Source organism: Ranitomeya imitator, chromosome 10 (genome assembly GCF_032444005.1).
Source record: "Ranitomeya imitator isolate aRanImi1 chromosome 10, aRanImi1.pri, whole genome shotgun sequence".
Lineage (NCBI taxonomy): Eukaryota > Metazoa > Chordata > Amphibia > Anura > Dendrobatidae > Ranitomeya > Ranitomeya imitator.
This window is the reverse complement of record NC_091291.1, coordinates 123,336,745-123,364,291: the sequence shown is the minus strand read 5'-3', so window position 1 is coordinate 123,364,291 and position 27,547 is coordinate 123,336,745. Positions and strand designations below refer to the sequence as shown.

Below are 27,547 nucleotides of genomic sequence, written 5' to 3'. Positions count from 1 at the left end.
AGTTAAGTAATGAAGCAGTTAACGAGCTCACCAGAACACCTGAGGGAGGAAGCTCAGAAGCTGTAGTACCACTTGTGACCACAGGAGTGAATTCAGCCACAGAATTCACAACAGACTAACTACCAAACGTCCCTTAAGGTTGTAGCACCCTCGGCCAATGAAGCTAGTCATCAACGCAACATCCCTTCCGGCAGTGTAGGGCCACCATTTTCTGCACCACCTGCAGTATCTGTGCAGGTTTCTTTGCCAGGCCAAAGCCGTCAGGGTCAGGGAATCACCAGTTTCGTAGTAGGAAACACTGCATCTAGGGCACCGGCGGCAACAATACCATCTCCCACCGTCTCTCAGTCTGCCATGTCCACCGGCACCCCCGCTAGTTCCACGATCTCCAGCTCTCCAGTCCAGCTCACCCTACATGAGACTATGGTTAGAAAAAGGAAGTACTTAGCCTCGCATCCGCGTACACAGGGTTTGAACACCCACATAGCTAGACTAATCTCGTTAGAGATGATGCCCTACCGGTTAGTTGAAAGCGAAGCTTTCAAAGCCCTGATGGACTACGCTGTACCACTCTACGAGCTACCCAGTCGACACTTTTTTTCCAGAAAAGCCATCCCAGCCCTCCACCAGCATGTTAAAGAGCGCATCGTCCATGCACTCAGGCAATCTGTGAGCACAAAGGTGCACCTGACAACAGATGCATGGACCAGTAGGCATGGCCAGGGACGTTACGTGTCCATCACGGCACACTGGGTAAATGTGGTGGATGCAGGGTCCACAGGGGACAGCAAGTTTGGGACAGTTCTGCCTAGCCCACGGTCTAGGAAACAGTTGGCTGTAGCCATTCGCACCCCCTCCTCCTCCTCCTCGTCCTCCTGCAGAAGCGAGACCTCGTCCACAGACCGCAGTCGCACAACCACTCCATCCGCAGCTGCCACTGTTGCACACCAGGTCTCCCATTATGGGGCAGCTACTGGCAAATGTCAGCAGGCTGTATTGGCTATGAAGTGTTTGGGCGACAACAGACACACCGCTGAAGTTCTGTCCGAGTTCTTGCAGAAAGAAACGCAGTCGTGGCTGGGCACTGTAGATCTTGAGGCAGGCAAGGTAGTGAGTGATAACGGAAGGAATTTCATGGCTGCCATCTCCATTTCCCAACTGAAACACATTCCTTGCCTGGCTCACACCTTAAACCTGGTGGTGCAGTGCTTCCTGAAAAGTTATCCGGGGTTATCCGACCTGCTCCTCAAAGTGCGTGGACTTTGCTCACATATCCGCCGTTCGCCCGTACACTCCAGCCGTATGCAGACCTATCAGCGTTCTTTGAACCTTCCCCAGCATTGCCTAATCATAGACGTTGCAGCAGGGTGGAACTCAACACTGCACATGCTTCAGAGACTGTGTGAACAGAGGCGGGCTGTTATGTTTTTGGGGGAGGATACACATACACGGGCAGGCAGTAGGATGGCAGACATGGAGTTGTCAGGTGTGCAGTGGTCGAAGATTCAAGACATGTGTCAAGTCCTTCAGTGTTTTGAGGAATGCACACGGCTGGTTAGTGCAGACAACGCCATAATAAGCATGAGCATCCCCCTAATGCGTCTGCTGATGCAAAGTTTGACGCACATAAAGGATCAGGCGTCTGCAGCTGAGGAAGAGGAAAGCCTTGATGACAGTCAGCCATTGTCTGGCCAGGGCAGTGTACAGGACGAGGTAGCGGGCGAAGAGGAGGAGGAGGACGAGGAGGATGATGGGGATGATTATATTTTTAATGAGGAAGCTTTTCCGGGGCCAGTGGAAATTGTTGGCGCGGCAAGGCCGGGTTCTGGTTTTTGGAGGGACACAAGTGACGTGGATTTGCCTGAAACTGCCCCTCAACCAAGCACAACCACAGATTTGAGAACTGGAACTTTGGCCCTCATGGCGGATTATGCCTTACGTATCCTCAAAAGGGACACACGCATAACAAAAATGATGAACGATGACGATTACTGGTTGGCCTGCCTCCTTGATCCTCGCTATAAAGGCAAATTGCAAAATATAATGCCACATGAGAACTTGGAACTAATATTAGCAACCAAACAATCAACTCTTGTTGACCGTTTGCTTCTGGCATTCCCTGCACACAGCGCCCGTGATCGTTCTAACACGAGCTGCAGGGGCCAGCAGACCAGAGGTGTTAGAGGGGCAGAAATCAGAAGTGTCGTTGGCCAGAGGGGTTTTCTGACCAGGTTGTGGAGTGATTTTGCTATGACCGCAGACAGGACAGGTACTGCAGCATCAATTCAAAGTGACAGGAGACAACATTTGTCCAGTATGGTTACTAACTATTTTTCATCCCTTATCGACGTTCTCCCTCAACCGTCATTCCCATTTGATTACTGGGCATCAAAATTAGACACCTGGCCAGAATTGGCAGAATATGCATTGCAGGAGCTTGCTTGCCCGGCAGCTAGTGTCCTATCAGAAAGAGTATTCAGTGCTGCAGGTTCAATACTAACAGAAAAAAGGACTCGTCTGGCTACCCAAAATGTAGATGATCTAACCTTCATTAAAATGAACCACAACTGGATTTCGAAATCTTTTGCCCCACCTTACCCGGCTGACACCTAGCTTTCCTATGTAAAGGTCTTGCCTGTGGACTATTCTGAACGACTTTTCCAATCTCGTAATTTGCAGCACCTGATTGTCCAGCATCCGACATGTTAACACCTCCCTAAATAGCCAAAGTCCCCACACGGGGCCGTGGTATCGCCACTTGGCGCCAGCACCCGTGAGAGTACTGTTTGTCTGAAGAGGTGGGTGTGCCCGCTTTTGGTCGACGGCACTGCCACTAGGTCCCTCATAGTACAATAAAGTGTCTGGCGGTGGTGGTGCGCACCCAACGTCAGACACACCGTTGTAATATGAGGGGCCCTGGGCCTGTACCGCCGGCCACAAGACAGTCCCCCCCCCCCAGGTCAAACAGTGCTCTACCACTTGCAAAATTTTCTCTCACAGCTCCACCAATGTTTAGTCTATGCGCTGACATCCTTCAATGCCTGGCACTGTCAATACCATTGTATTGACATTTTTCTTATGTTAGGCCTTCGAAGCCTGTCTGCGGTCACTCCTTCCACTAGGCCTCCACTGACCTGTCTACTGCTGCCCGGGTTCCCCTGGAACCAATTTTAAATTGCCTACAGCCAGCCCAATTTATTATGTTAGGGCTTCGAAGCCTGTCTGCGGTCCCTCCTTCCACTAGGCCTCCACTGACCTGTCTACTGCTGCCCGGGTTCCCCTGGAACCAATTTTAAATTGCCTACAGCCAGCCCAATTTATTATGTTAGGGCTTCGAAGCCTGTCTGCGGTCCCTCCTTCCACTAGGCCTCCACTGACCTGTCTACTGCTGCCCGGGTTCCCCTGGAACCAATTTTAAATTGCCTACAGCCCGCCCAATTTATTATGTTAGGGCTTCGAAGCCTGTCTGCGGTCCCTCCTTCCACTAAGCCTCCACTGACCTGTCTACTGCTGCCCGGGTTCCCCTGGAACCAATTGTAAATTGCCTACAGCCAGGCCAATTTATTATGTTAGGGCTTCGAAGCCTGTCTGTGGTCCCTCCTTCCACTAGGCCTCCACTGACCTGTCTACTGCCGCCCGTGTTCCCCTGGAACCAATTTTAAATTGCCTACAGCCAGCCCAATTTATTATGTTAGGGCTTCGAAGCCTGTCTGCGGTCCCTCCTTCCACTAGGCCTCCACTGACCTGTCTACTGCCGCCCGTGTTCCCCTGGAACCAATTGTAAATTGCCTACAGCCAGGCCAATTTATTATGTTAGGGCTTCGAAGCCTGTCTGCGGTCCCTCCTTCCACTAGGCCTCCACTGACCTGTCTACTGCTGCCCGGGTTCCCCTGGAACCAATTTTAAATTGCCTACAGCCAGCCCAATTTATTATGTTAGGGCTTCGAAGCCTGTCTGCGGTCCCTCCTTCCACTAGGCCTCCACTGACCTGTCTACTGCTGCCCGTGTACCCCTGGAACCAACATCAGAAAATATAAAAATAAGTATTTTGCTTATAAAAAAGAAAATACTGGAGAGATATCAAATGCAGACATTTTAACATTAAAAACAAACACATACAACAAAAATCTGGTACAGTACTAAAAATGGCCACCAGCTACAATAACTTTCTCCTGCAAGTAGTTAACTGAAAGGTTTTTTCAATTTAAAACACAGATATGGCATCCACCGAGTGTTGTCCTGTCGTGTCTTCTTTATATTATTGCCAAGAAGATGCAAAACAATGAAAATAATAAAATCATTATTTACCAAAAAAATAGAGTAAGTCAAAACCACATTGCAAATAAACATTCATTACAAATAAAGAAGCAGTGCGCGTCCGAGGGTGAGTATATACCTAATAAGAATATAATCACCCTCGGACGCGCCCTGCTTCTTTCCGACAGCCTTCCTTCCTAAGAATCAGCCCTTCCGTGGTGTAGAGAGAGGGTGTGTTACACTCCAAGGTGTTCCCCAGGTTGCCTTTCCTGAGCTTCGATCTTCATGCTCTCGTTTAGTAGTTGTCGGAAAGTAGGCTGCATTAGGCCTACAAATTGGGTATGGGGTGGAGAGAGATGGTGTGTTACACTCCAAGGTGTTCCCCAGGTTGCCTTGCCATTGCTTCGGTCTTCCGACTCTCGTTTAGTAGTTGTAGAAAACTACACTGCATTAGGCCTACAAAATGGGTATCGGGTGGAGAGAGATGGTGTGTTACACTCCAAGGTGTTCCCCAGGTTTCCTTGCCATTGCTTCGGTCTTCCGACTCTCGTTTAGTAGTTGTAGAAAACTACACTGCATTAGGCCTACAAAATGGGTATCGGGTGGAGAGAGATGGTGTGTTACACTCCAAGGTGTTCCCCAGGTTTCCTCGCCATTGCTTCGATCTTCCGACTCTCGTTTAGTAGTTGTAGAAAACTACACTGCATTAGGCCTACAAAATGGGTATCGGGTGGAGAGAGATGGTGTGTTACACTCCAAGGTGTTCCCCAGGTTGCCTTGCCATTGCTTCGGTCTTCCGACTCTCGTTTAGTAGTTGTAGAAAACTACACAGCATTAGGCCTACAAAATGGGTATGGGGTGGAGAGAGATGGTGTTCCACTCCAAGGTGTTCTCCAGGTTGCCTTTCCTGAGCTTCTATCTTCAGGCTCTCGTTAAATTGTGGTTAAATGGAACAACTGCATTTGGCGTACTAGTTGGTTTGGGGCCTACTATCGGTGTCTGCCACTCCTTGCTGTTCTCCTGGTTTCCTGTCCTGAAATTCCGTTTTCAGGCGCTCGTTAAGTAGTTGTTAATGTTAGACTGCATTTGGCCTACTAGTTGGGTTGGGGCCTACTATCGGTGTCTGCCACTCCTTGCTGTTCTCCTCCACTGAACAAAGCTGTGCCGCCTGTTTACTACGGTTGCCAATTTTGAACTGCATTTCGACTACTTACTGATTTGGGCCTACTCTCTGTGTCAGCCTCTCATTCCAGTTGTCCTCCACTGCAATGCCCCCTGGTTATTTCTGTGTTACCAATTTTGAACTGCATTTAGCCCACTTTATTATTTGGGCCTATATCTGTGTTTCCTCCTCATCCTGCCCATTGCCCAGCCAGTGATAGATGAGTCTGCTGGTACATTGACCCATAACGCAACATTCCCCATGCACGCTACACAACAACATTGTGACCCTGCTGAAAGTCAGGTTGCTCTTCCCGCATACCATACCACCTTACACGGGGACAAAGAGGAAGGTGCAGATGAAAGTGCAGGTTCCTTCATCAGGTGGGGGGAGGAATACTAGTTGGCGACGTCACTGGCACAGGGCCTCTCATAGTACGCAAAAGTGTTGCTGCCGGTGGGAGGCACCCCCGCCGTGCAAACACACCGCTGTACTTTGAGGGGCCCTGTGCCAGTGCCAACGAGTGGGCCCCCCCTGCTTGCTCAGGTTCACAGCACTTGCAAAGTTGAAATACTTACCTCTCCCTGCTCCACTGCCGTGACGTGGTCCAGATTTCCTGGGCCCACTAATTACTTGAACCAGCCCTACCCACCACAACTTTAGCCAAATGACCCCCAATTTCAAATGCCTTCCAATTATTATAAGGAAAATTATGCTTGACAAGCTTCATTAAGAAGAATGGATGGTTTTGACATTAAAATGGGCACTCTAGGTGTTTTCCTGGCCCCCACTCACTGCCGACTATGCTTCCCCATTGACTTGCATTGGGTTTCGTGTTTCGGTCGATCCCGACTTTACGTCATAATCGGCCGATTTCACTCGACCCGACTTTTGAGATAGTCGGGTTTCGCGAAACCCGGCTCGACTCTAAAAAGGTCAAGGTCGCTCAACTCTAGTGTGTAGTAGTCTGAAATTGAAGAGATCAATAATATGTGGTATTGAGAGAACAGAGGTATTTGAAAAGCAAACAAGACTCCACTACCGTTGTGTGTAAGGGATTATATTTTCTGAAGGTTAGAGTTGGAAGACTGGAAACATGGCGCTCGCAGAATCTGATCTCAATGCATTCTTGGGAAAGTCTACTGCTCCCTGCTCACATGAGGCAAGCTGCTGCTTTCCCCCAGAAAAAGAAAAGGCCAAAATTGCTAAGAAGTGAGTAATGAGGCTAAAAGGGGTGAACGTTAAACCGAAGAGTCGTGGTTTCCACATAGATATAGTTAAAGTAATGATGTGTAATACTTCAGGGATGTGATTTTTCCAGTTTGTGGGCTAACCTGTTTTTATCTAGCAAGTTTTGTAGACTGAACTGTTTGTTTTTCAACATACAGTGAGTAAAATACCATATTTTTGGACTATAAGACGCAGCGGACAATAAGACGCACCTAGGTTTTAGAGGAGGAAATTAGGAAAAAAAATGAAAAGCCAATTCTTTACTGAATATCCCCTATCCTAGTATATAATGTCCCCTCATCCCCATCCTGATACACATGGCCCTCTCATCCTTACCCTGGTATGCATGGCCCCCTTATCGCTATCCCGGTATGCATGGCCCCCTCATCCCAAGTGTTGTACCAATACACACAATTGAAATAAACGTGTATAACAAAATATGTGTAATGACAATAATTTTCTGGGAGAAATACTTCATTTTCTGGAACAATTTTAAGGGTGTCAACACTTTTGGCCGTGACTGAATGTTATCAATTCCTATAGGAATAATCAAATCAAACATGTAACATGAAACCCTGGGCCTTAATTAAAATTCTGTGACAGATTTCCCACCTCCATTTGCTTCTTATCAGTGTATTTTATGTGGGAAGGCACTTTGTGGTTCCCGCCTCCCATACAGCTGCACCCCTGAATCACCCATACAGTATCCACTCAAGATAGTAAATTCTATACGGTACATTATGTTTTATATTTTATTACCAATTAGCAATTTTTCCAAACTTACATTTTTTTGGGGGGACAAACTCCAATTAAACTCCAGTCCGGCATAAACACTATACCCAAGGTTGTAGGGATATTGAAGGTTGCGTCATAAAAACACTGAACATATATTGACTATTGGAATGTGGCAGATGTTGTTCCTCTTCCCGTTCTTTTCTTCTCGGCAAGTTATTTAAAGTGCATTACTTGGGAAGGTTTGATAATGAACACAGGTGAATGCATCGTCCTTGAAACAAATAAGTAATAAAAAAAAAAATAACAGAGCAATAATAATGTCAAAATTTGTACTCCGACCTGAGATCGGAAATAAAAAATATAACAAATAGAACTTTCATCATTTTATTGGAGCATATTTTCTTGCTTCATTAATCTTACTGTCAATTGTAATTAGCGTTCCGCTTTAAATATAAATTCATGACTCATTGGCTTCTTAAAATGTCTGTGTAATACAATCGATCATTTATAGGAGTGCACGGTAAATCATTCTGGTATGGTTGTGGCGCTAAATTACCAGTCTGACTATGTGAATTTTTAAACGATGGTCAATGTCTGTATTAGGGGACTTCATACAGAATACAGCGATTTCCTAAAGGGAACTTCTCAGGCCATTTAACTGCCCACCATATGTTATTAAATGACCCAATTATCTATTTAAATGTGCTCCTGTCTATTTTTTCAGATGCAGAAAACTAATCTTTTTTAAGACTCTGTACCATTGTACGGTAATATGATCTGTGAACAGTCAAGTGGGCGTTCACTCTGAATGGAAGAATTATTCTGTCCAATGTCCAACTCCATCCCTTAAAATGCTATTGACACTCTTAACGAGAATATTTTTTTTCTTATTTATATACATGTATTTTTGTCTAAAAATAATTTTGATAATTGGGTTTCTTCATCAAAAAGTTTGCTCGGTTTGCATTCTATGGTCTCCATGTTGCTCTGTCTGTTGAGAGAATCCGGTAGTGAATTCATTCTTATTGTCCAAAGGGAAAGTTTTCACTCTTTTACATGGTTTTTTTTTTTATCTCCTTTTAGCTTATTTATGACGACAGACCACATCATTGGTAACGGCAAAAATATCTGGGATAGACTTCAGACAGTATGACTCTTCTTTACCGCGTAAATGCCCCCTTGACTCTTCCTTGGCAATTAGCATACAGAGTGTGGAATGAAAAATTGATTTTACGCTATTGCATTTGAATAAACAGACATTGATATGTTTGGAAAGATTCATTCTTTATAAGTAGCCGTCTTTTCCACTGGGTAAAGATGAGCGGATTGATTAGTTCAGCCTTTGTCCACAGTCCAGGTCAGTGTTCTCTCTCTATGGACGGGAGCTGCACAAATTTCCTGACGTTCCTAGTTCTTCGGTGCGGCTTTTGGTTGGCGTGACATCATCTGTTCGTTGGGATCATAAGACATTTGTGATCATAAGATAAGCACGGGATACCAAAAAGTTAGGAAATTTGAGCAACTCATGACCACTGACCTGGGCCATGGACATTGGTTGCGCAAAGTTATCCGCTCATGTCTACCACTGACATCACTCTACATTGAGCAAATAAAGGCAACACACAAATGAAGCAGCTGACAACTTCCTACGTAGCGTACCATCGCGCTCCACTAATTGGGTAAAATGGGTGTCCCCATTAATGTGAAATACCATTGACACGCTACTCCATCCATCATCATAGCATAAGGCAGACATGTTGGCTGCGGCTGCATCTATATGTGGCACCTGCATCTGTTGATACCACTGGACAAAGCAACGTCCACATTCTCCTTTTCCTCATTACCCATTTTGCTTCTTTTTATAAAGGGCTCAATTCACAAGTTGTGTATTAATGAACAGGTGTATATGGGATGTCCCATTGTGCAAAGCAATGTCGTCAATGTACCATGCTCAATGCGATTCTTTTTCCAAATGTATTACATTTACAAGTCATTGGAAAAGCAATTGTCATATTATCTGGATGAAGTGATGCAGTTTTCACGATGTACTAAGTGGTCAGCTGGCGCACAGACATTTCGACCCAGTTTTACTGGCGACAAGCACAAGCCAAAGGCATAATGTTATTTGCACTAATATCGTATACTCACAATGTCATACATTTTGTTGTGTTTTTTTATTACCATGTAAATTCGAATGAATTTTTTTTTTTCTGCACTGCATGCTGGAGGTCTGGCAGCAGTGGAAGTGACAATCAGAAAGACAGCAGACAATTGCTAAACGAGTTCATTGTTTTTTTTCGTTGGGTCATGGTGTGATATTATGATGTACTATTAATGTTACACACACCATGCAAGACACATTTTATATTTATATTCTTATTTTTTGGCTTTGGGCTTCTTTTCGGATCATTCTTTATTTACAGTTTTGTATCCGCAATGTAATACTGGCATTGCTCTCCTTGTTACATTGATTGCCATGTTATTCTAAAAGCTGAAAGTGTCCATAAACCTACGGAACCATGTGTAGTTCTTAATGAAGGAAAAAGCCCCATTTCCCTGATTCCAAGTGTTGCTTAGCAAATGGCAGCTTTCTTCTATTGCAAAGATCAGATTGAACAAAATGACTTTGGTCTTTGGTGAGACTACAATGACATTTGCACGTGTCCTGATAATGGCTGAATCCGTCCCTTCTTCTGTCTCTTGATTGCAGTTGAGAAGGCAATGTCTAGTACTCTTAAGGCTCATTTTGCCGTTTCCCACAGCTGTCTTGGCAACATACAGTTCATTAAAGATCCATTGTCGAAAACTCAATGCATGTCTACAGAAGTAGAACTATTTCCTGCCTCCAACTCGCGAAGCATAGGCATGAAGTTTATGGCATAAGAGCAGTAAGTGGGAAACCGGTTCCATCAATGAAGACAGCAAGGTTCCCTTAACTTTCCCACTTCTGTAATAGTCGCCCATGGTTAAACATCCGACACATCTTCTAGCAGTGAAGTATTTTTATAAAGGCCTTTCTGAATTCCACATTAAATGTCGTATATATAATAGGGTTGACCGCGCTGTTGACATATCCAAGCCAAGTGAATGCACTGTACAAGGCTGGTGGAATTGTGCAGTTGCAATGCATATTTAGGATGTGGGTTATGAAGAAAGGAAACCAACAGACAATGAAGACTCCTGAGTAAACACAACATATTATATCATTAGGAATTCATTGGGTCAAAATGTACAAAACACCTTTAATTCTATATTAAAATCTGCTGACAAAATTGGTGCAAAAATTTTGAAAAACTCCCTTTACAACCCTTCAATATTTTCTCTGAAACATCTCGACTTTTAGACTAAAAAAAATAGTTTTTTTGTAATCTGACAATCGGTGGTTGTTTCATTCTACTTATAGTTAAGGCAATGCAAATTTCTTGACTGGTTCCATTTTAAAAATGAAAAATTAGAAAAAAAATATTGATCAGTTTTAATGTAGTCATCAACATTTAACTATCAGATTTCATAATGAATTTGAGGGTGAAAAGTGAAAAAAAAAATGGCTCAGAGTTTAAAATGGTTTTCCATTATTGTGCAATGACTTATTAGTAAAAGATAATGTATACTGAACTTCTGGACAGGCGCTGCTTTGCTGCTCTCAAATGTGAGTCCCCTACTGGTTTCCTGACATAAACAATATCACATGAATGCTGCAGCCAATCTGTAGCTGCTTATAGTCTACAGCCTTTACAACTCTGTCTGAGTGGAAAAAGTGGTTCTTTCCCTCGTGGAGGAGTCATTAATAAGGGATTGGCCTAGTGTGAAGAACACCATTACTGTTATTTGTTGCATCTTTCTTTTCTATGAATAGAGTTGGATTTTCCTATAGACTCAAAGTCGGTCCCTGTGGTGAGACCTCAATCAATGACACCTCCTTAAATCAAGAAAATGAAAAAAGTGTAGACAGTGTCCAGTCCAAGGTGAAATAAAAAAAGCTGAAGTTTAGTGATGAGCGAATATACTCATTACTCGAGATTTCCCGAGCATGCTCGGTGACTTCTGAGTATTTTTTAGTGCCCGGAGATTTGGTTTTCTTCGTCGCAGCTGGATGATTTACAGCTACTAGCCTGCTTGATTACATGTGGGGATTCCCTAGCAACCAGGCAACCCCCACATGTACTCAGCCTGGCTAATAGCTGTAAATCATTCGATGAAAACTAAATCTCCGAGCGCTAAAAAATACTCAGAGGACACCCAAGCGTGCTAGGGAAATCTCGAGTAACGAGTATATTCGCTCATCACTACTGAAATTTTATTCCACCATTAGAAAATATAAATACAAAGTTTCGACCACAAGTGGGGAGAAAGACCCACTTGTAGTGGAAATGTGGAATTTATATTTGCTATGGTGGAATAAAATGTCAACTTTTTTTATTTCACCTTGGACTGGACACTGTCTACAGTTTTTTGTTTGCTACATATATTATCGAGTGGGTTCCTTGGTCAATATGGACGTGTGTCCTACACAGGACTGCCAGTCACCTTGTCTGATGACCTACTTAAATCAAAACTTCAGTCTAAGCTGAAATGTAGACTATAAATTGAAACTATATAGTCGTTAAAAATGGCCTTGTCATGAATAATCCTGACAGCATTCCTCGTTATTTTTATTTGAGTTTTTATTTTGGTTGCGGATTGCTTGCTGGAATCTTTGACTTTTTTATGGAGTGACTTCTTAAAAGTCAGACACCCCATTTCTACTCCACTGTCCTACAATTTACTAGCACTGAAGCACACCACTTCCATGTCATCGGCACTGGTCTTATTAGAAAGCAGTGGAGCGGTGCTTATCTGTAACCTCTAAAATTGTTTTCTAAAGGGAAATTCCCATATAATGGTGGAAATTTTGTGTTCATATAAAATTGGAAACAAAATGGATGAATACCATCAGGATCAATTCCAAGGAGGCCACAGGGTATGTTGCAAAATATATGCTACACACAGTCAAAGTTTCAATTTGGGCAAGCTAATTTTCAGTCTGTGTGTAATACGACATAACATAAGATCGTACTTGGACCAATGTTGGTCTAGGGGGCCATGCACATATCCAATTTGTTTCCTTAGACAGAGACTATCCAAAGAAAGAGTTGTTGCATGGCCGCGTTTGATGCAATATTTGGATCACACTTGGCCATGCAAGTCAATGAGTCCATGGAAACCATCAGACTGCACCGGGATGACATCCGAGTGTGGTCCGATTTCAGCGCATTGACAGATTGGAGAAGATGGAGAATTTTTTTTCTCCATCTTCTTCTCATCCAAGAAAATTGGAGTTCACTCTGATACAACTCTGAACAGAGTTTGATCAAAGTGTCCTTTGCATAATTGACCAGATTCTTTCAGATGAGAGAACCTACAGTCATCTGCCCCTGACCTGAGGGCAATTGTACACGTGAAGGAAAGCCTACTTGATTGGTGGAATCTTAGAAGCCAGACATATTGTGTGGCTCCAGAATCCAGAGATATCATTTTGGTAATTCCTGTTTAATGCAAATGTAATTACATCATGAATATTGTCGCCGTAGGCATTTGTCATACTCACCAAGTACAATGGCTAACATCTGTGTTGCTTTCTTCTCCTTTTGTTGTGAAATCTTTCTTTTGCTCAAAGTCTTAAGAGAGGTCCTTGTTTTGCCGTTAGGCATTGATTGAGTTTCAAAAGCCTTAGTTGGCTTAGCACTGTCTTTTGGATGACCATTCTTTTCGGCCTTACATGGACTATCTGCTGGAGAAGGGACAGAAGTGTTGAACTGATTGGAGGGTGCTGGCACAGCCAGTTGTTGGTGGTTTGGGGACGCTGACTTGTGCTTTGATTTTTCCGGTGGTGATGTGCTTGACATCATTTCCATCTCCATCTCTTCTGGATGGTTTTCTGCTTCCTGTGTAACAATGAAATATGCAAAAACAAAGAAAAGTAAATGGAACACAATGATCAGAGGTTTATCCTGTTGTAAAGTGGTTCCTAGGATTATTCAGTTATGCCACATAGACCGAAGAGCACTCAATGACTTGGTAATATCTTTAGTAGACAGCCAATGAAAAGTCAAGCAATTTTGCAATCTACTTGTTATTGAAAATCCTCTTTGTTCTCACGAGTAGTTTAGTTTTATTGCTTACGCCTTGTTGCCTAAGATCAGTCTGACAGAAGTGGTGGAATATACTCATTGCTTACAATTACAAACTCTTTCCAAAAGATGTTGTAAGTACTGCTGTGATGGTGGCTGGAAAGCTGGAGTGAACTGTTGGCTCCTGATTAAAGCCAGCTTCAGCGGCACTGTGCTACTTCGATGCATCAGAGGAAAAGCTGCTTCAAGTAGCAATAATGGGCATTGAACGGTTTAACCTTTGGCGCAATGAGTCTTCTGATCCAAACTGTCAATCAAGAAAGAGCTCTTCCCTCATTGGCTGAGAAACTGTGAGCTCCTAGTTGAACACATTGGACATATTCTCTAAATATACAGTATGTAGTAAGTGATTCAGTGATTATTTGTTAATTAACTTTGACCTTATTCAAAGGGGTAATTCCATCATGGAATGTTATAGCATATTACACATAGATACAGCAAAATCCCCTTGTTCCCCAAAAAAAGACAATTTATCCTGTGAAAAACACCTGCGTTGCCTCCGCTTTTATCATGGGTGCCTGCTACATCCTGCAGTGCATTAATATTGCATGGTAGCGATATACGGCACTTTCTGGTTAGATGAGGTGCTTGAGTAGGGTTCCAACCTGTTACCAAGCAAATAAGGCACTCGTCACTCAAATTGCAGTGAATGAAACAAAATATTTTTAATGGCATTCCAAATAGTTATTAACATTTTGGTTCTAATATTGGGCGTTCGTTAGAACTTCTAGCCTTGAGAATTTTCTTATGTACTGCCAAGTTGCAGCGCTATGATGGATGAACGATTTTACAGGATTGTGTTGGTATCAGTGAGCTCTGCACCACAAGCCATTCTGTCATAGGTTAGTAAAGGCACATGGTGTGGTGGGGGGGCAGGAAGTTACACTTTGGGGGTCAGAGGCCGGAGTTTATACACCAGATGCCAGAAGCTGGATGTTATACACCAGGGGGCGAGGGGCAGGATTTTATACACTGGTGATAATGGGGCCAGATGTTATACACTAGGGGCAATGGGTCTGGATCTTAAACACTGGGAGCCAATGGTGCTGGATGTTATACACTGGAGTACAATGGTGCTGGATGTTATATACTGGGGAAAAGGACCTGGATGATATACACTGGGGGTGGCAATGAGGATCCATGTTATACACTAGGAGCAATGGGGCTGGATGTTATACACTGGAGTACAATGGTGCTGGATGTTATATACTGGGGAAAAGGACCTGGATGATATACAATGGGGGGGGTGGGGGGCAATGAGGATCCATGTTATACACTGGAAGCAGTGGGGCTGGATGTTATACACTGGGAGCAATAGGGAAGGATGTTATACACCAGAAGGGTGACTGGACGGGATATAGTACACCAGGGAGCAATGGGGCTGGACGTTATACACCATGGGAAATGTGGCAGGATATAATACACTAGGGTGCAATGAGGTCGGATGTTAAACATTGGGGGTCAATGGGGCTGGATTTCAAACACTGGGGGCAAAGGGACTGGATGATATACACTGGGGGGCAATGGGGCTCCATGTTATACACTGGGAGCAATGATGCTGGAACTTCTACATCAGGGGCAATGGGGCCATACATCATACACCATAAGACTGAATGAGAAACTACAATTCAATTACAAAGACGTGAGCATTCATCCTTCTGTCTTTTATACTATAGATATATAAATAATTGAAGGTAGGTTGATAAATAGATATATTACTATAGGGTGAACAATATGTCCACTATCTAAAATTGTACAAAATATTGATTATTATTGTATGCAAAACCCCAAATTCTGACAATTATCAGATAAATTTTGTTTATAGAATAGAAAGATAAAAGAAAAAAATATATAATTTACTTTTTTTTCCTTAGGAATTATTACAAATTGATGGGAAATTGTTATTTAGAAATGCTGATGAGTACCATAAATATATAATGGTGATAATCTAATGTTGTCAGGTTCCATGTATATAATATACAGCTAATCTAAAGCTACATTATTAATGTGGAGTAATTCCAGAGGTGTGACAAATTCCCATAATGAGGTTCATGACTGAGATGACTACAGATTTAAGGATATTGCTCGGCTCTCGGCCAGAAAACCTCAGATGATAGAATGTGACCCACTTTATTGATGTGTATTTCATCTGAAAATAATTTGGATTGAAATATCAACACTGCAATTTCAATGTAGAGTGCTTATCAATATGTATTCGCTTCAGTGATCTGCTCTTCACTGCTTTAGTGCTAGGCTTCTTTCACGCATCCGTCTTTCGCTGTCAGGCTCAATACGGCAAATTTTGAAAAAACCTGGATCCAGAGAAAGATGCCCCCAGATCCGTTTTTTTCCCCATAGACTAGTATTAGCACTGGATTGCGCCGGATGACCTTACGTTTCGTCCGGCAAAAATGGTCGTTTCCGGTGTCTGGAAAAAATGTACATAGTATCGTTTTTTGTCTCCGGTGAAAAAGGCAGAAGCACTGGATCCGGCACTTCCGGCTTTTGCTAGAATGGAAGCCTATGGGAGCCGGAAGGTGCTGGATTCCGGCGCCGGATTCCGTTTTTTTTTTAAACTGAGCATCCTCCAAATTTTTTTTAATCCAATTTTCATAATGCTATATGGTTAAAGAATAATCAGTAGAACCCAATAAATACTTTTACTTTTCAGTTAATGAATTGCAATATTGATCTGGAGCATGATTCGTTCTGTCTATAAGGCAGCCTGAGCTACATAGTCAATTCAGAAGGATAATGCTCACCGAGGTCTTTTTCTAGAATAATTGAGATTTTGGGAGTAATTTGTATCCCTAAACTTTCCACATTTGTGAAAATTGAGTACAAGAAGACACAACTAAGGGTCAGATGATAGAAATCATGAGAACAGAAGCGGAGGAGAACACCATGGTGAAAGAGTTGACTAATAGAGATGCAAAGTTTGAGCTTATAATGGTTTCTTCACAAATTCAGCTTTAGTATGCAGTGGACTTTTTGGATGATATACAACAAACACAGTTGGAATCATTAGTTTCATATGTAAAAAGAATTGTAAATAATTTTCCACCCCAAAATAACAAAACAAAGAGACATATGAAGACAAGCCATGACAACACATCATCAGATGACCAGAGTATTGACCAATGACCACCTGCACTCCGCCTTTGTACTAACAAGCCATAGGGCAATAAACCACAATTGGTCACAGAACTACCAGGGCTAAAACAATATCCACTAGCAGTCATATCAGTGATATCTGTTAGGGTCATTACAGAGGAGCAACTTGATTTGACGCAAATGAAATTCACTTTAAATTTGCCAAAACAAATGGCTTTGCCATAATCTGATTTTTTTTTTTTTGCAATTCAATTGTTAGCTGGCCAGCTGACATATTGTTTGATTTGCTTTTAGGTCCGGTACTTTGTGTAAAAAAAAAAAAAAAAAAAAAAAAAAAAAATCCTAAACACTATCAGTCAGGTAGTTGCAACCTACCAGCTTGTAATGCCTGGAGCTGGTCTTTGCCAGCACAGAGTGGTTACAGGCCGCTCCTACCGTCGATTCAGCCGCCTCTGCTGATGTCTCCTTGACAGAGCGGTGGCTTCTTTTCTACTCTCCTCTGTTGACAGCACGTGACTGCCGACATCATGCTGATTGACTGCTGGATCCCCGCTTCCTAACTGGGAGAGGTTTGTAAAAAACAGTCGCACTCAAGGTATAGATTTTCAAATGCAAAAAAATGAGTGAAATTTTATTATGTTCACCACAGTAGCGTAAGAGTGTCGAGGTAGTAGCGTAAAGTTGTCGAGGTAACGTTTCAACCCCATAATGGGTCTTTATCAAACCTCGCTTGTAGTACAGTAAATTATAAGAAGGAGACACTGCAGTAGACAAACAATTTTTTTTGTGTAGAAGCTCCTAGAAAGAGCTACTGGCACTATATAGAGGAGTATGATGACGTATGAGGTAGGGATGCGATCCCAGTCCAAGCTGCGGGTCCGTGGCGTTAGAGTCCCTGTGGTGATGTGTCCTAACTGGGAGAGGCAGCTGTTAATGTGCATGAAGTCGGAAGTCACACCCTGCGGACAGAACAGCCAGGAAAAGAAGCTGCCGCTCTGTCAACACCATGACATGAGCAGAGGCAGTTGAGTCACCAGCAGGAGTGGTCTGTGATGGTGAAGAACTGCGCCGGTACAAAAGGCAGATAAGCAACAGCTACCTGCCTGTTAGCGCTTAGGCACATTTTTTTTAACCAAGTTCTGATTATCTCCTTTTAAGAAATAAAAATTAAATACTAATCTCTCCCCTCATCTATTCCACCATTGCAGCTTTACACTTGCTCTTACTGGCTCTGGTCTTCCCTTCAGTCCTCACTGTCCTCTTTCTACAATGACTACATCTCCTGCAATGTTATTATTATTATTATTATTTATTATTATAGCGCCATTTATTCCATGGCGCTTTACATGTGAGGAGGGGTATACATAATAAAAACAAGTACAATAATCTTGAACAATACAAGTCACGACTGGTACAGGAGGAGAGAGGACACTGCCCGCGAGGGCTCACAATCTACAAGGGATGGGTGAGGATACAGTAGGTGAGGGTAGAGCTGGCCGTGCAGCAGTTTGGTCGATCGGTGGCTACTGCAGGTTGTAGGCTTGTCGGAAGAGGTGGGTCTTCAGGTTCTTTTTGAAGGTTTCGATGGTAGGCGAGAGTCTGATATGTTGTGGTAGAGAATTCCAGAGTATGGGGGATGCACAAGAGAAATCTTGTATGCGATTGTGGGAAGAGGAGATAAGAGGGGAGTAGAGAAGCAGATCTTGTGAGGATCGGAGGTTGCGTGCAGGAGAGTACCGGGAGACGAGGTCACAGATGTATGGAGGAGACAGGTTGTGGATGGCTTTGTATGTCATGGTTAGGCATTTGTACTGGAGTCTCTGGGTGATGGGGAGCCAGTGCAGGGATTGACAGAGGGGAGAGGCCAGGGAATAGCGGGGGGACAGGTGGATTAGTCGGGCAGCAGAGTTTAGAATAGATTGGAGGGGTGCAAGAGTGTTAGAGGGGAGGCCACTGAGCAGGAGGTTACAGTAGTCAAGGCGGGAGATGATGAGGGCATGGACTAGGGTCTTTGCGGATTCTTGGTTTAGCAATGTCATCATAAGCATCATGACATCAAGGAAAACTGCCTGTCATGTTGTAGTGTGAGACCTACCCAGCAGCGGAGAGTTTAGACTGAAGAGTAGAACAGAGCTAAAGGAGAACCCAGTTGTAGTCTGGAGAGATCTTGGAGAGTATTCAATGCATCAAATCAAATATTCTCGACTTCGAGCAAAACTATCAAATTCGAATTTTGGCAGATTTGTTGAGCTCTATGAATCATGCTATTAACCATCGGTTACTGATAGTATTGCAGCATTTTATATAGTATATTGGACCACCAGGTAATGGACAAATTACAAGTTACAGAGGAGTCCTTTCTACGTTTTACTCCTGGCTCAACATATCCTAAGATGTATGGTGCAAGTTGACTAGCTTTGAAAAAAAAAAAAATTACTTTACTAAACTCTGCTCAAGAAGATGTTATGTGCCTATATAGGGTCACACATTGGTTGAGATGTTGGTTGCAAATTGCTATAGATTGTGGTAATGTGTTGAATGAGAACATAAAAAATAGAGTTCTTGGCAAATCTTGTGGAAAGTAGATCGCAGCTGTTTACAACCGATCTTCATACAAGGTGAACAATGTTGCCAATCCATTCCTCAGCAATTTCTGTAAATTACTTTAATGGGGGTATAGAATGGGGAAGAACATAGATAGACATTTATTTACATTATTATGGATGTTTATGGTACTTATGAGAATTGTGGGTTGCATTGATAATTTTCATGAAGCCCCTTTGACTTTTCGACTTTTCTGCTCATCTGATAAGATATCATCATCTTGCTAATGATATGTGATTTTATAAAGTAAAATCTATTATATAGATTTGAAATTCTCCACTTATCTTGCATCTCAATGAATCAAAGGAGAAGAGAGAATATTTGCTCATCTTTGGAGAATTACCGTAATTCTCCACAATGAAAATAAGCAGCAAATTGAGCAGTTTTGACTTTTAGAAAACTCAATGTGAAAGAAAATTTTTCAAGATTCACTTCATTCTACTTGTTGCTTAGTATTCCAAGTGTACAAGGTTGTTCACTGAGAAAAAAAATGTGATCATATATTTAAAATTATAATAGTAAAATGTCAAAGTTGTGATTAAATCTTCAAATATTTTCCCCGAGGAAGAATTGTTCACGGTTGACTTAAAAATATGTTAAACTGATTAGAATGTCTACAAGAAAAAGTAGATGAGATGAGGCAGAAACAAAAGAAATTCCATGAAATAGGCATCTCCAAGATTATTTTGAACATTTGTGTAGTTGTTATATTACGCTTATTAGAAAAGTAAAAACACAACAACAATTTTTTTTACAGTTTACCAATCACATAGAAAAGAGGAGATACTTCCCCGCTATCTGTTTTTGGAAAAGTTATAAAAAAAGAGGTAACCAGGTCACCCAAGCTTTAGGCGTCCTGATTACTTGCAGTAACGTACGAAAAAGAAGAAAAGGTTCTAACTTCATCAATTTTCAAAGTCTATTCCAATTTAAAAGGATTCTATGATCAAGATAGAGACAACGATTTCTGAGCGCACAAACTGCGTTCTTTATCAGAGATTTTGATAAAGTGGTTTGTGCGTTCAAAATGCGTTGCTGTGTCTATCTTGGTCACAGAATCCTTTTAAATTGGAATAAACATTGCAAATTGAAGCTGCAACCTTTTCTTTTTTCATACTTTACTGCAAATGGAGAACATTATACAGCAGTACGAAGCAGACTAGCTGTGAATCCAGCTCTGTAATTTTGAATAACACTCAGTAGAAACTGTAGCACTGTCTTTGCATCTATCTGCCCGTGGTTCTTTCTAGTGGTTATCTCTTCCTTACATTTCCCACTTTATACACTTCTATTTAACTTCATCTCATTGATTATTCAACAGGAGAAGGATTTGGGTATTCTGGCTACAAGCAAGCTAAGCAGCAGTGCTCAAGGTCAAGCAGTTACTGCAAAAGCAGATGGGAATTTAAAGGAGTTGTCCACTACTAGGAAAAGCTCTTCTTGATCCAAATGTTTGGCCCACATAAATGAATAAAGCTTATACTCAGCTCCCGTGCAGACACTGTTCCCGTTGTGTCGGCACTCGCGGTCTTGGGGCTCCCGTGCTGCTTTTGTGACATGTGACCCCGCCACCCAATCAGCACCAGTGTTACTATCCCTTCAGACAAATCAAACATGATGATGCTCATCAAACATGATGATGCTCATGATGAGAGCATTATACTGCCTCTGTACAAATCCCTAGTTAGACCGCACATGGAGTACTGTGTCCAGTTTTGGGCACCGGTGCTCAGGAAGGATATAATGGAACTAGAGAGAGTACAAAGGAGGGCAACAAAATTAATAAAGGGGATGGGAGAACTACAATACCCAGATAGATTAGCGAAATTAGGATTATTTAGTCTAGAAAAAAGACGACTGAGGGGCGATCTAATAACCATGTATAAGTATATAAGGGGACAATACAAATATCTCGCTGAGGATCTGTTTATACCAAGGAAGGTGACGGGCACAAGGGGGCATTCTTTGCGTCTGGAGGAGAGAAGGTTTTTCCACCAACATAGAAGAGGATTCTTTACTGTTAGGGCAGTGAGAATCTGGAATTGCTTGCCTGAGGAGGTGGTGATGGTGAACTCAGTCGAGGGGTTCAAGAGAGGCCTGGATGTCTTCCTGGAGCAGAACAATATTGTATCATACAATTATTAGGTTCTGTAGAAGGACGTAGATCTGGGGATTTATTATGATGGAATACAGGCTGAACTGGATGGACAAATGTCTTTTTTCGGCCTTACTAACTATGTTACTTTCTAACTATGTTAAACATGAAGAGGAAGTCCGGGCTGCAGCTGATCCCTGACTTCCTCTTCCTGCTCAATTCAACAGGAGGCGAGGACAGTGACTCTAGCACTGATTGGGCATTGTTATAGCAGGATCCATTCTATCTTGCTTGCCTCCATTTTGTGTAAGAGTTACCAAAGGTCAGAAAAACAAGTTGTTATTCACTATTCTTCATTGTGCTGTTATTGCTGATTGCTAAGAACTAATTGTAGCAGGGAATGTCCTTGGTAAAATAACGAATAATGTACTGTGTAAAAATATGTTTTCGAAACCATAGGGAGAAGGGAGTAATACACTCCAACGCTTAGCCCATATATGGAGAATCCGCCTCCGACACAAGAATGCATAAAAAGTGTGTGTAAGCTTAATAAAATTAGAGCTATTTCAGATACAGCCCTGGTGTATTGTGTCTTATCTCTCCGGTGCCGTGACGTCATCTCTACGGTGGACTCATCAGAGAGTAGGTCGAGACCTGCGACAACAGCGTCAGCATCACATATCACAAAAACAGCGAGGGAGCCCCAGGAGATGGTGTGCCGACACTGCGTGAACGGCACCAGCACAGGAAGTATGAGCTTTATTGTTTTATGGAGGCCAAGCATGGAGTATGAGATGAAGATGTCCAAATGGTGGACAAATTCTTTAAGGTGGATAAAAATGGAACTAAAAACCTGTAATCTCTTTGTAATTTTACCGCTCCATAAATGCTCTGTAAATCTACAACTTTAACATAGGGTCCAGATTCTCAAATCGGAATTTGATGACAGAATCATCATAACATCTTTAAATTCAATGGCTCCAACTTACTAAAGAGTCATGTATTATGGTCTATTTACTTGGAAGTCCTTGATCTTTTAAAAAGAGCGAGCATAGCTTTAATAATCATCTATAAAATGTTTTCATTGATAATTCCATCATATTTTGGGGGTTTTGCCGTTTTCTGGCCATTCTTTTGCCATTTATCACCAAAAATATAAGCTTAAGAATTCCATATTATGTATTCAGTCCTTGCACTTTAATTTTAGATTTTAGTAGACTTGGGTTTCCACCAAAGCTTTTCAATCTGTAGGTAATTTATTTGTCACTAGTAGAATCAATTTGTCAATAGATTTTAATGCATATGATTCCACTGAGAGGTCACCATGTCGATCACAATTACTTTATGAAAGATGACTTGTGGCTATTATTGAAAACTTGGGTTCCTTTCATTTCACCTTTTTATTTTATGTTTTATATATCTGGTGTATTTTATTTTTTATTAGATTTATTTTAAATTTTTTTAACGTGACTATTGGTTTTGTTTACATAAGAAAGTGATGTGAATCACATATTGTAATCATTCTTAAAAATGCAAGTATTTCAATAATTTACATTATTGAAACTATTTATACTTAAAGGAGATTCTTCATCTACTTGTTTAACTAATCAAACCTACATAATAAAAAATGCACATTTTCTGCTCCGTTTTGCTTTATTTAATGGTTTGTTAAAAAATTAACATTTATACACTTTAATATTTATTTTTCCCTGAGGATCTTTCAGTAGTCATCTGAACAATATAAAACTACACCTACCATCTACTGAAGAAGAGTGTTGTGAGCATGCTCTATAAGGACTAAGGAGGGGGAATATGAAGCTTAGTCCGACTATGCTCCCTGCCTGGAAAGCAGGCACTACTAGACTGTGTGGAAGTCATTGTTACAACAACTGTACTTTGAATAGGGTGCAATCAGACGGAAGCGTAAATCTGAACGAGATCGCAACGCAGTACATGGACTGCCTGGCAGCCCAAGCGTGATAGCCACAAAAATGCTGTCATGCTCAGGTAGGTAGATTTGCCGGCTAGTCTGTGCACTGCATTCAGATCTCGCCCTGATTTATACAGCCATCTTGCTGCGCACTTAAAGTGCTTAATGCTAGGCTCAATGACTTCTTCCAAAGAATATGAAATAAGACAGGTAGTTAGTGGTCATACGGCCAAGCATATATTTTGTTGTATTATAACTGGATTTTCTGAATCTGAAATTATAAAACTATCCAGTTTTAAAAGTAAACTAATGTCTTGGAGGAAAAATTCTTCCTGCCCTTTTACTTTCTGGAGATGTCTCAGGAACTTCACAATGTGAGAGCTGGCTGTGTTATACAGCTGTCATCCAAGACTAATTACTCTAAAAGTTTAATGCCTCATGCTCATTATTAATATTTATTTATATAGCACCAGTGATTCCATGGTGCTGTACATGAGAAGGGGTTACATACAAATTACCGATATCACTTACAGTAAACAAACTAACAATGACAGACTGATACAGAGCAGCGAGGACCCTGCCCTTGCGGGCTTACATTCTACAGGATTATGGGGAAGGAGACAATAGGTTGAGGGTTGCAGGAGCTCCGGTGTTGGTGAGGTAGTAGCTTCAGTAGTGATGAGGAGGCAGCGGGGTCAGTGCAGGCTGTAGGCTTTCCTGAAGAGATGAGTTTTCAGGTTCTGTCTGAAGAATTCGAATGTGGTTGATAGTCGGATGTGTTGGGGCAAAGAATTCCAGAAGATGGAGGATATTCGGGAGAAGTCTTGGAGGCGGTTGGGTGAGGAGCGAATAAGTGTGGAGGAGAGAAGGAGGTCTTGGGAGGACCGGAGGTCACGTGAGGGAAGATATCAGGAGATTAGTTCAGAGATATATGGAGGAGACCGGTTATGGATGGCTTTGTAGGTCAGTATTAGTAATTTGAACTGGATATGCAGAGTAAATGGGAGCCAGTGAAGAGCTTTGCAGAGAGGGGAAGCGGAGGAGTAGCGAGGAGAGAGATGAATTAGTCGGGCAGCAGAGTTAAAGATGGCTGGAGAGGTGCAAGGGTGTTAGCAGGGAGGCTGCAGAAAAGGATGTTTCTGTAGTCGAGGCAGGAGATGATGAGGGCGTGCACAAGCATTTTAGTAAATTGAGGGTTGAGGAAAAGGACGGATTCTGGAGATATTTTTGAGCTGGAGGCGACGAGGTGGAAAGAGCTTGGATGTGTGGTTTGAAGGACAGGGCAGAATCAAGGGTTACTCCGATACAGAGTACTTCCGGTACGGGGGAAAGCGTGATGTCGTTAATTGTGATAGATAAGTCAGGTAAGGAAGATCCATGAGATGGAGGAAAGATGATGAGTTCCGATTTGTCCACATTGAGTTTGAGGAAGCGAGAGGAGAAGAACGAGGATATGGCTGATAGACACTCCAGGATTTTGGACAGCAGAGAGGTGACGTCTGGGCCAGAGAGGTAGATCTGAGTGTCATCAGCATACCATGTATGTAGAAGGTTAGGTATGGGGTGGGGTGGTAAGATGAGAAGTAATTACGGTATTACAGTTGGATGAATTTAATCTACTCGAATGTTTTTTTTAAAAAATCCTTATTGTACAAAAAACAGAATTCGATCTGCGGTAATTCAATAAAATAGCTGCCAGCTGACCATCACTTTGCTGAACCCTATAGGGCTGTCAAAAGTTTTAAAAAAACAACAACTACTAAACATCAATTAATGCTCAATGCACCACTCATCCTTTCAGGCCACCATCGCTGTCCCTCATGGGTTCTTGGTGTCTCTTCTAACTGCTGCATGCTGAAACCTCAAACCTCTTCATACTAGGCTGGGACATCCGATCACGACCAGGCTCAGGACATTGTTCTTCACGCACATTATAAGGTCACAATGTTGTGACTGGAAATAAGCAAATAAATTCCAGTGGAATTCAATTCTACTCTAATTCAGCAGAAATATGCTTTTGCCAAAATGCAGTTTCATAATTTGCTTCCATGTGGATTCAGTAAAATGCATCTTCCTATCCTTGACACTCATGCTGAAATCCCCAGGCCTCTCCTACTGAGCTCTGACTTCCAGCTCTGAGGACGTTTAGGATGGTTCTGCCTACATGGTCATGGCCCATATCGTGACATCAAGACCCCTCAGGCCTTATTATAGATGGAAGTCCTGACTCAGTGTGAAAAGCCTGGGAATTTCAACTAGAGTGGTGGGAACAAAAATTGTGACGCAGGCTGGCTTGGTGATGGTGAGGAGCAGAGGAGCCAAAGAGGTGAGCAGTGAGGTAAGTATAGGAATATTACATTTATTATGTTTTGGGGTCTGGAAAGACCCCAACGAATATTATGAGACATTATGGAGAATGACATCTCCGCAACTCAAATTTCTCAGAAGAATCTGCATAAGTAGGTGGCTTCAAATTTTGTTTTATCATCTGTAGTCTTGATGACGATAATCATGCTCACTCTAGGTTAGGACTAAGCCTGGGACATTCCTGCACATCTAAGTCATAAGGTAGCAACATCATGATGTCACGTGCACCACGACCTTGTGACATGCATACACACAGGGATGTCCCAGGCATGCAATCCTTTCTTAGTGTAAAGAGATCCAGGGTTTCAGCAGTGGCACTAAGAAGAAGCAAAGAGGACCGTATACAGCTCTGGAAAAAATTAAGAGACCGCCACATCAAAACCCTGTCATGGGCAGCCCAATCTCCAGACCTGAACCCCATTGGAAACCTCTGGAATGTAACCAAGAGGATGATGCACAGTCACAAGCCATCAAACAAAGAAGAACTGCTGACATTTTTGCCCCAGAAGACGTGAAAGACTGGTGGAAAGCATGGCAAGACGCATGAAAGCTGTGACTAAAAACCATGGTTATTCCACAAAATATTGATTTCTGAACTCGTCCTGAGGTAAAACATTAGGATTGTTTCTCAGTGATTAGGAACTTGTTTTCTTTGCATTATTTGAGGTCTAAAAGCACTGTTTTTTTTTTTTGACCATTTTTCTTTGTCATAAAAAAACATGCAAAATTCATTGCTTGGAAATTCGGAGACATGTTGTCAGAAGTTTATAGAATAAAATAACAATTTATATTTTACTCAAAAATATACCTATAAAGAGAAAAATCAGAAAAACTGAACATTTTGCAGTGGTCTCTTATTTTTTTTCCGGAGCTGTATATGATGCTTGAAAGGACGATATACACACATACACAGATGAAACTAGAAGTTTACATCCACTAGATAAAAAGACACATCTGCATGTTTTTCTCAATAGCTGACATGAAATCGGAATAAATCTTTCCCATTTTAGGTCAATTTGGATTACCATAATTATTAATATTTGCCAAATGCCAGAATAATGAGAGAGAGCGAGAATGGTATAAGGCATTTTTATTACTTAAAGGGAAGGTGAGGTGCCGTGATTTTAGTTTTTGTATTAATAATTATTGATTATATAATCAATTATTTTTAATACAAGAGTAAATGTAGTACTTTCATACTTTTTTATTTATTCACTTTTACTTTTACCACTGGAGGCTGCCATTTTCATTAGTGTGGGTGTGTCTGGGCACGACACTTGCACACCTCACTTACGGCAGCCATGGGCATAGGAGCCAACGGTCGGACTCTGACCGCATCTCTTTCATTGAGGCCGCTCCTCCTGCTTCTTAGCTGTGACCTGGGCACGCCCACTGGGCTGCTAGGTCACAGCTGGGGGAGGAGTTCGTGGCCATTTTGTTGCTTTATTTTCCTCTGTCATCGCACTCACAGCTCAGTGCGTGCCATGGCAGGAGCTGCCAGGGAGAAGCTGCTGCTGGGAAGCGAGGGTCCGAGGTAAGTATCTGCAGCGAGAAGCTGTGATTGCAGCCTGTATTTAGTTTATGCCTGACGAAGGCAGACGCCGAAACGCGCGTCGGGGTCGGTTGCATCCTAAGGACTCTGCAGCGTGCATTAAGATATTTATTTGGAGATTTCATTTGGTGGATTTTCATTGGGCTACATATATTTATATGGCATTACCTTAGATTATTGCATCATTCAGCGACTGTGCTGATTTTTTTCTCCTTTCCTCTCCTTTTGTTTCTCCGCTCTACTAAGCATATGCACTTTAGCAATATATATAGATTTTTTGCACTGCATACTTTGCACATGTCACTTTTAGCACGTGTCTTAAAACTACTCT

General features: G+C 42.2%; 1 protein-coding gene across 1 annotated transcript in view; it reads right to left on the bottom strand.

Annotated features, from left to right (window-relative positions):
- Window positions 1-7,754: 7,754 nt before the first annotated feature.
- Window positions 7,755-27,547, bottom strand: part of DRD2 (dopamine receptor D2) — a 376,262-nt gene continuing 356,469 nt past the window's right edge. The window contains exons 7-8 of the mRNA XM_069742861.1: window positions 12,972-13,308; window positions 7,755-10,564 (exon numbers count right to left, since the gene is read on the bottom strand). Coding sequence (XP_069598962.1) covers window positions 10,371-10,564; window positions 12,972-13,308 — 531 coding nt within the window. The 3' untranslated portion in view covers window positions 7,755-10,370. The remainder of the gene's footprint in view (window positions 10,565-12,971; window positions 13,309-27,547) is intronic.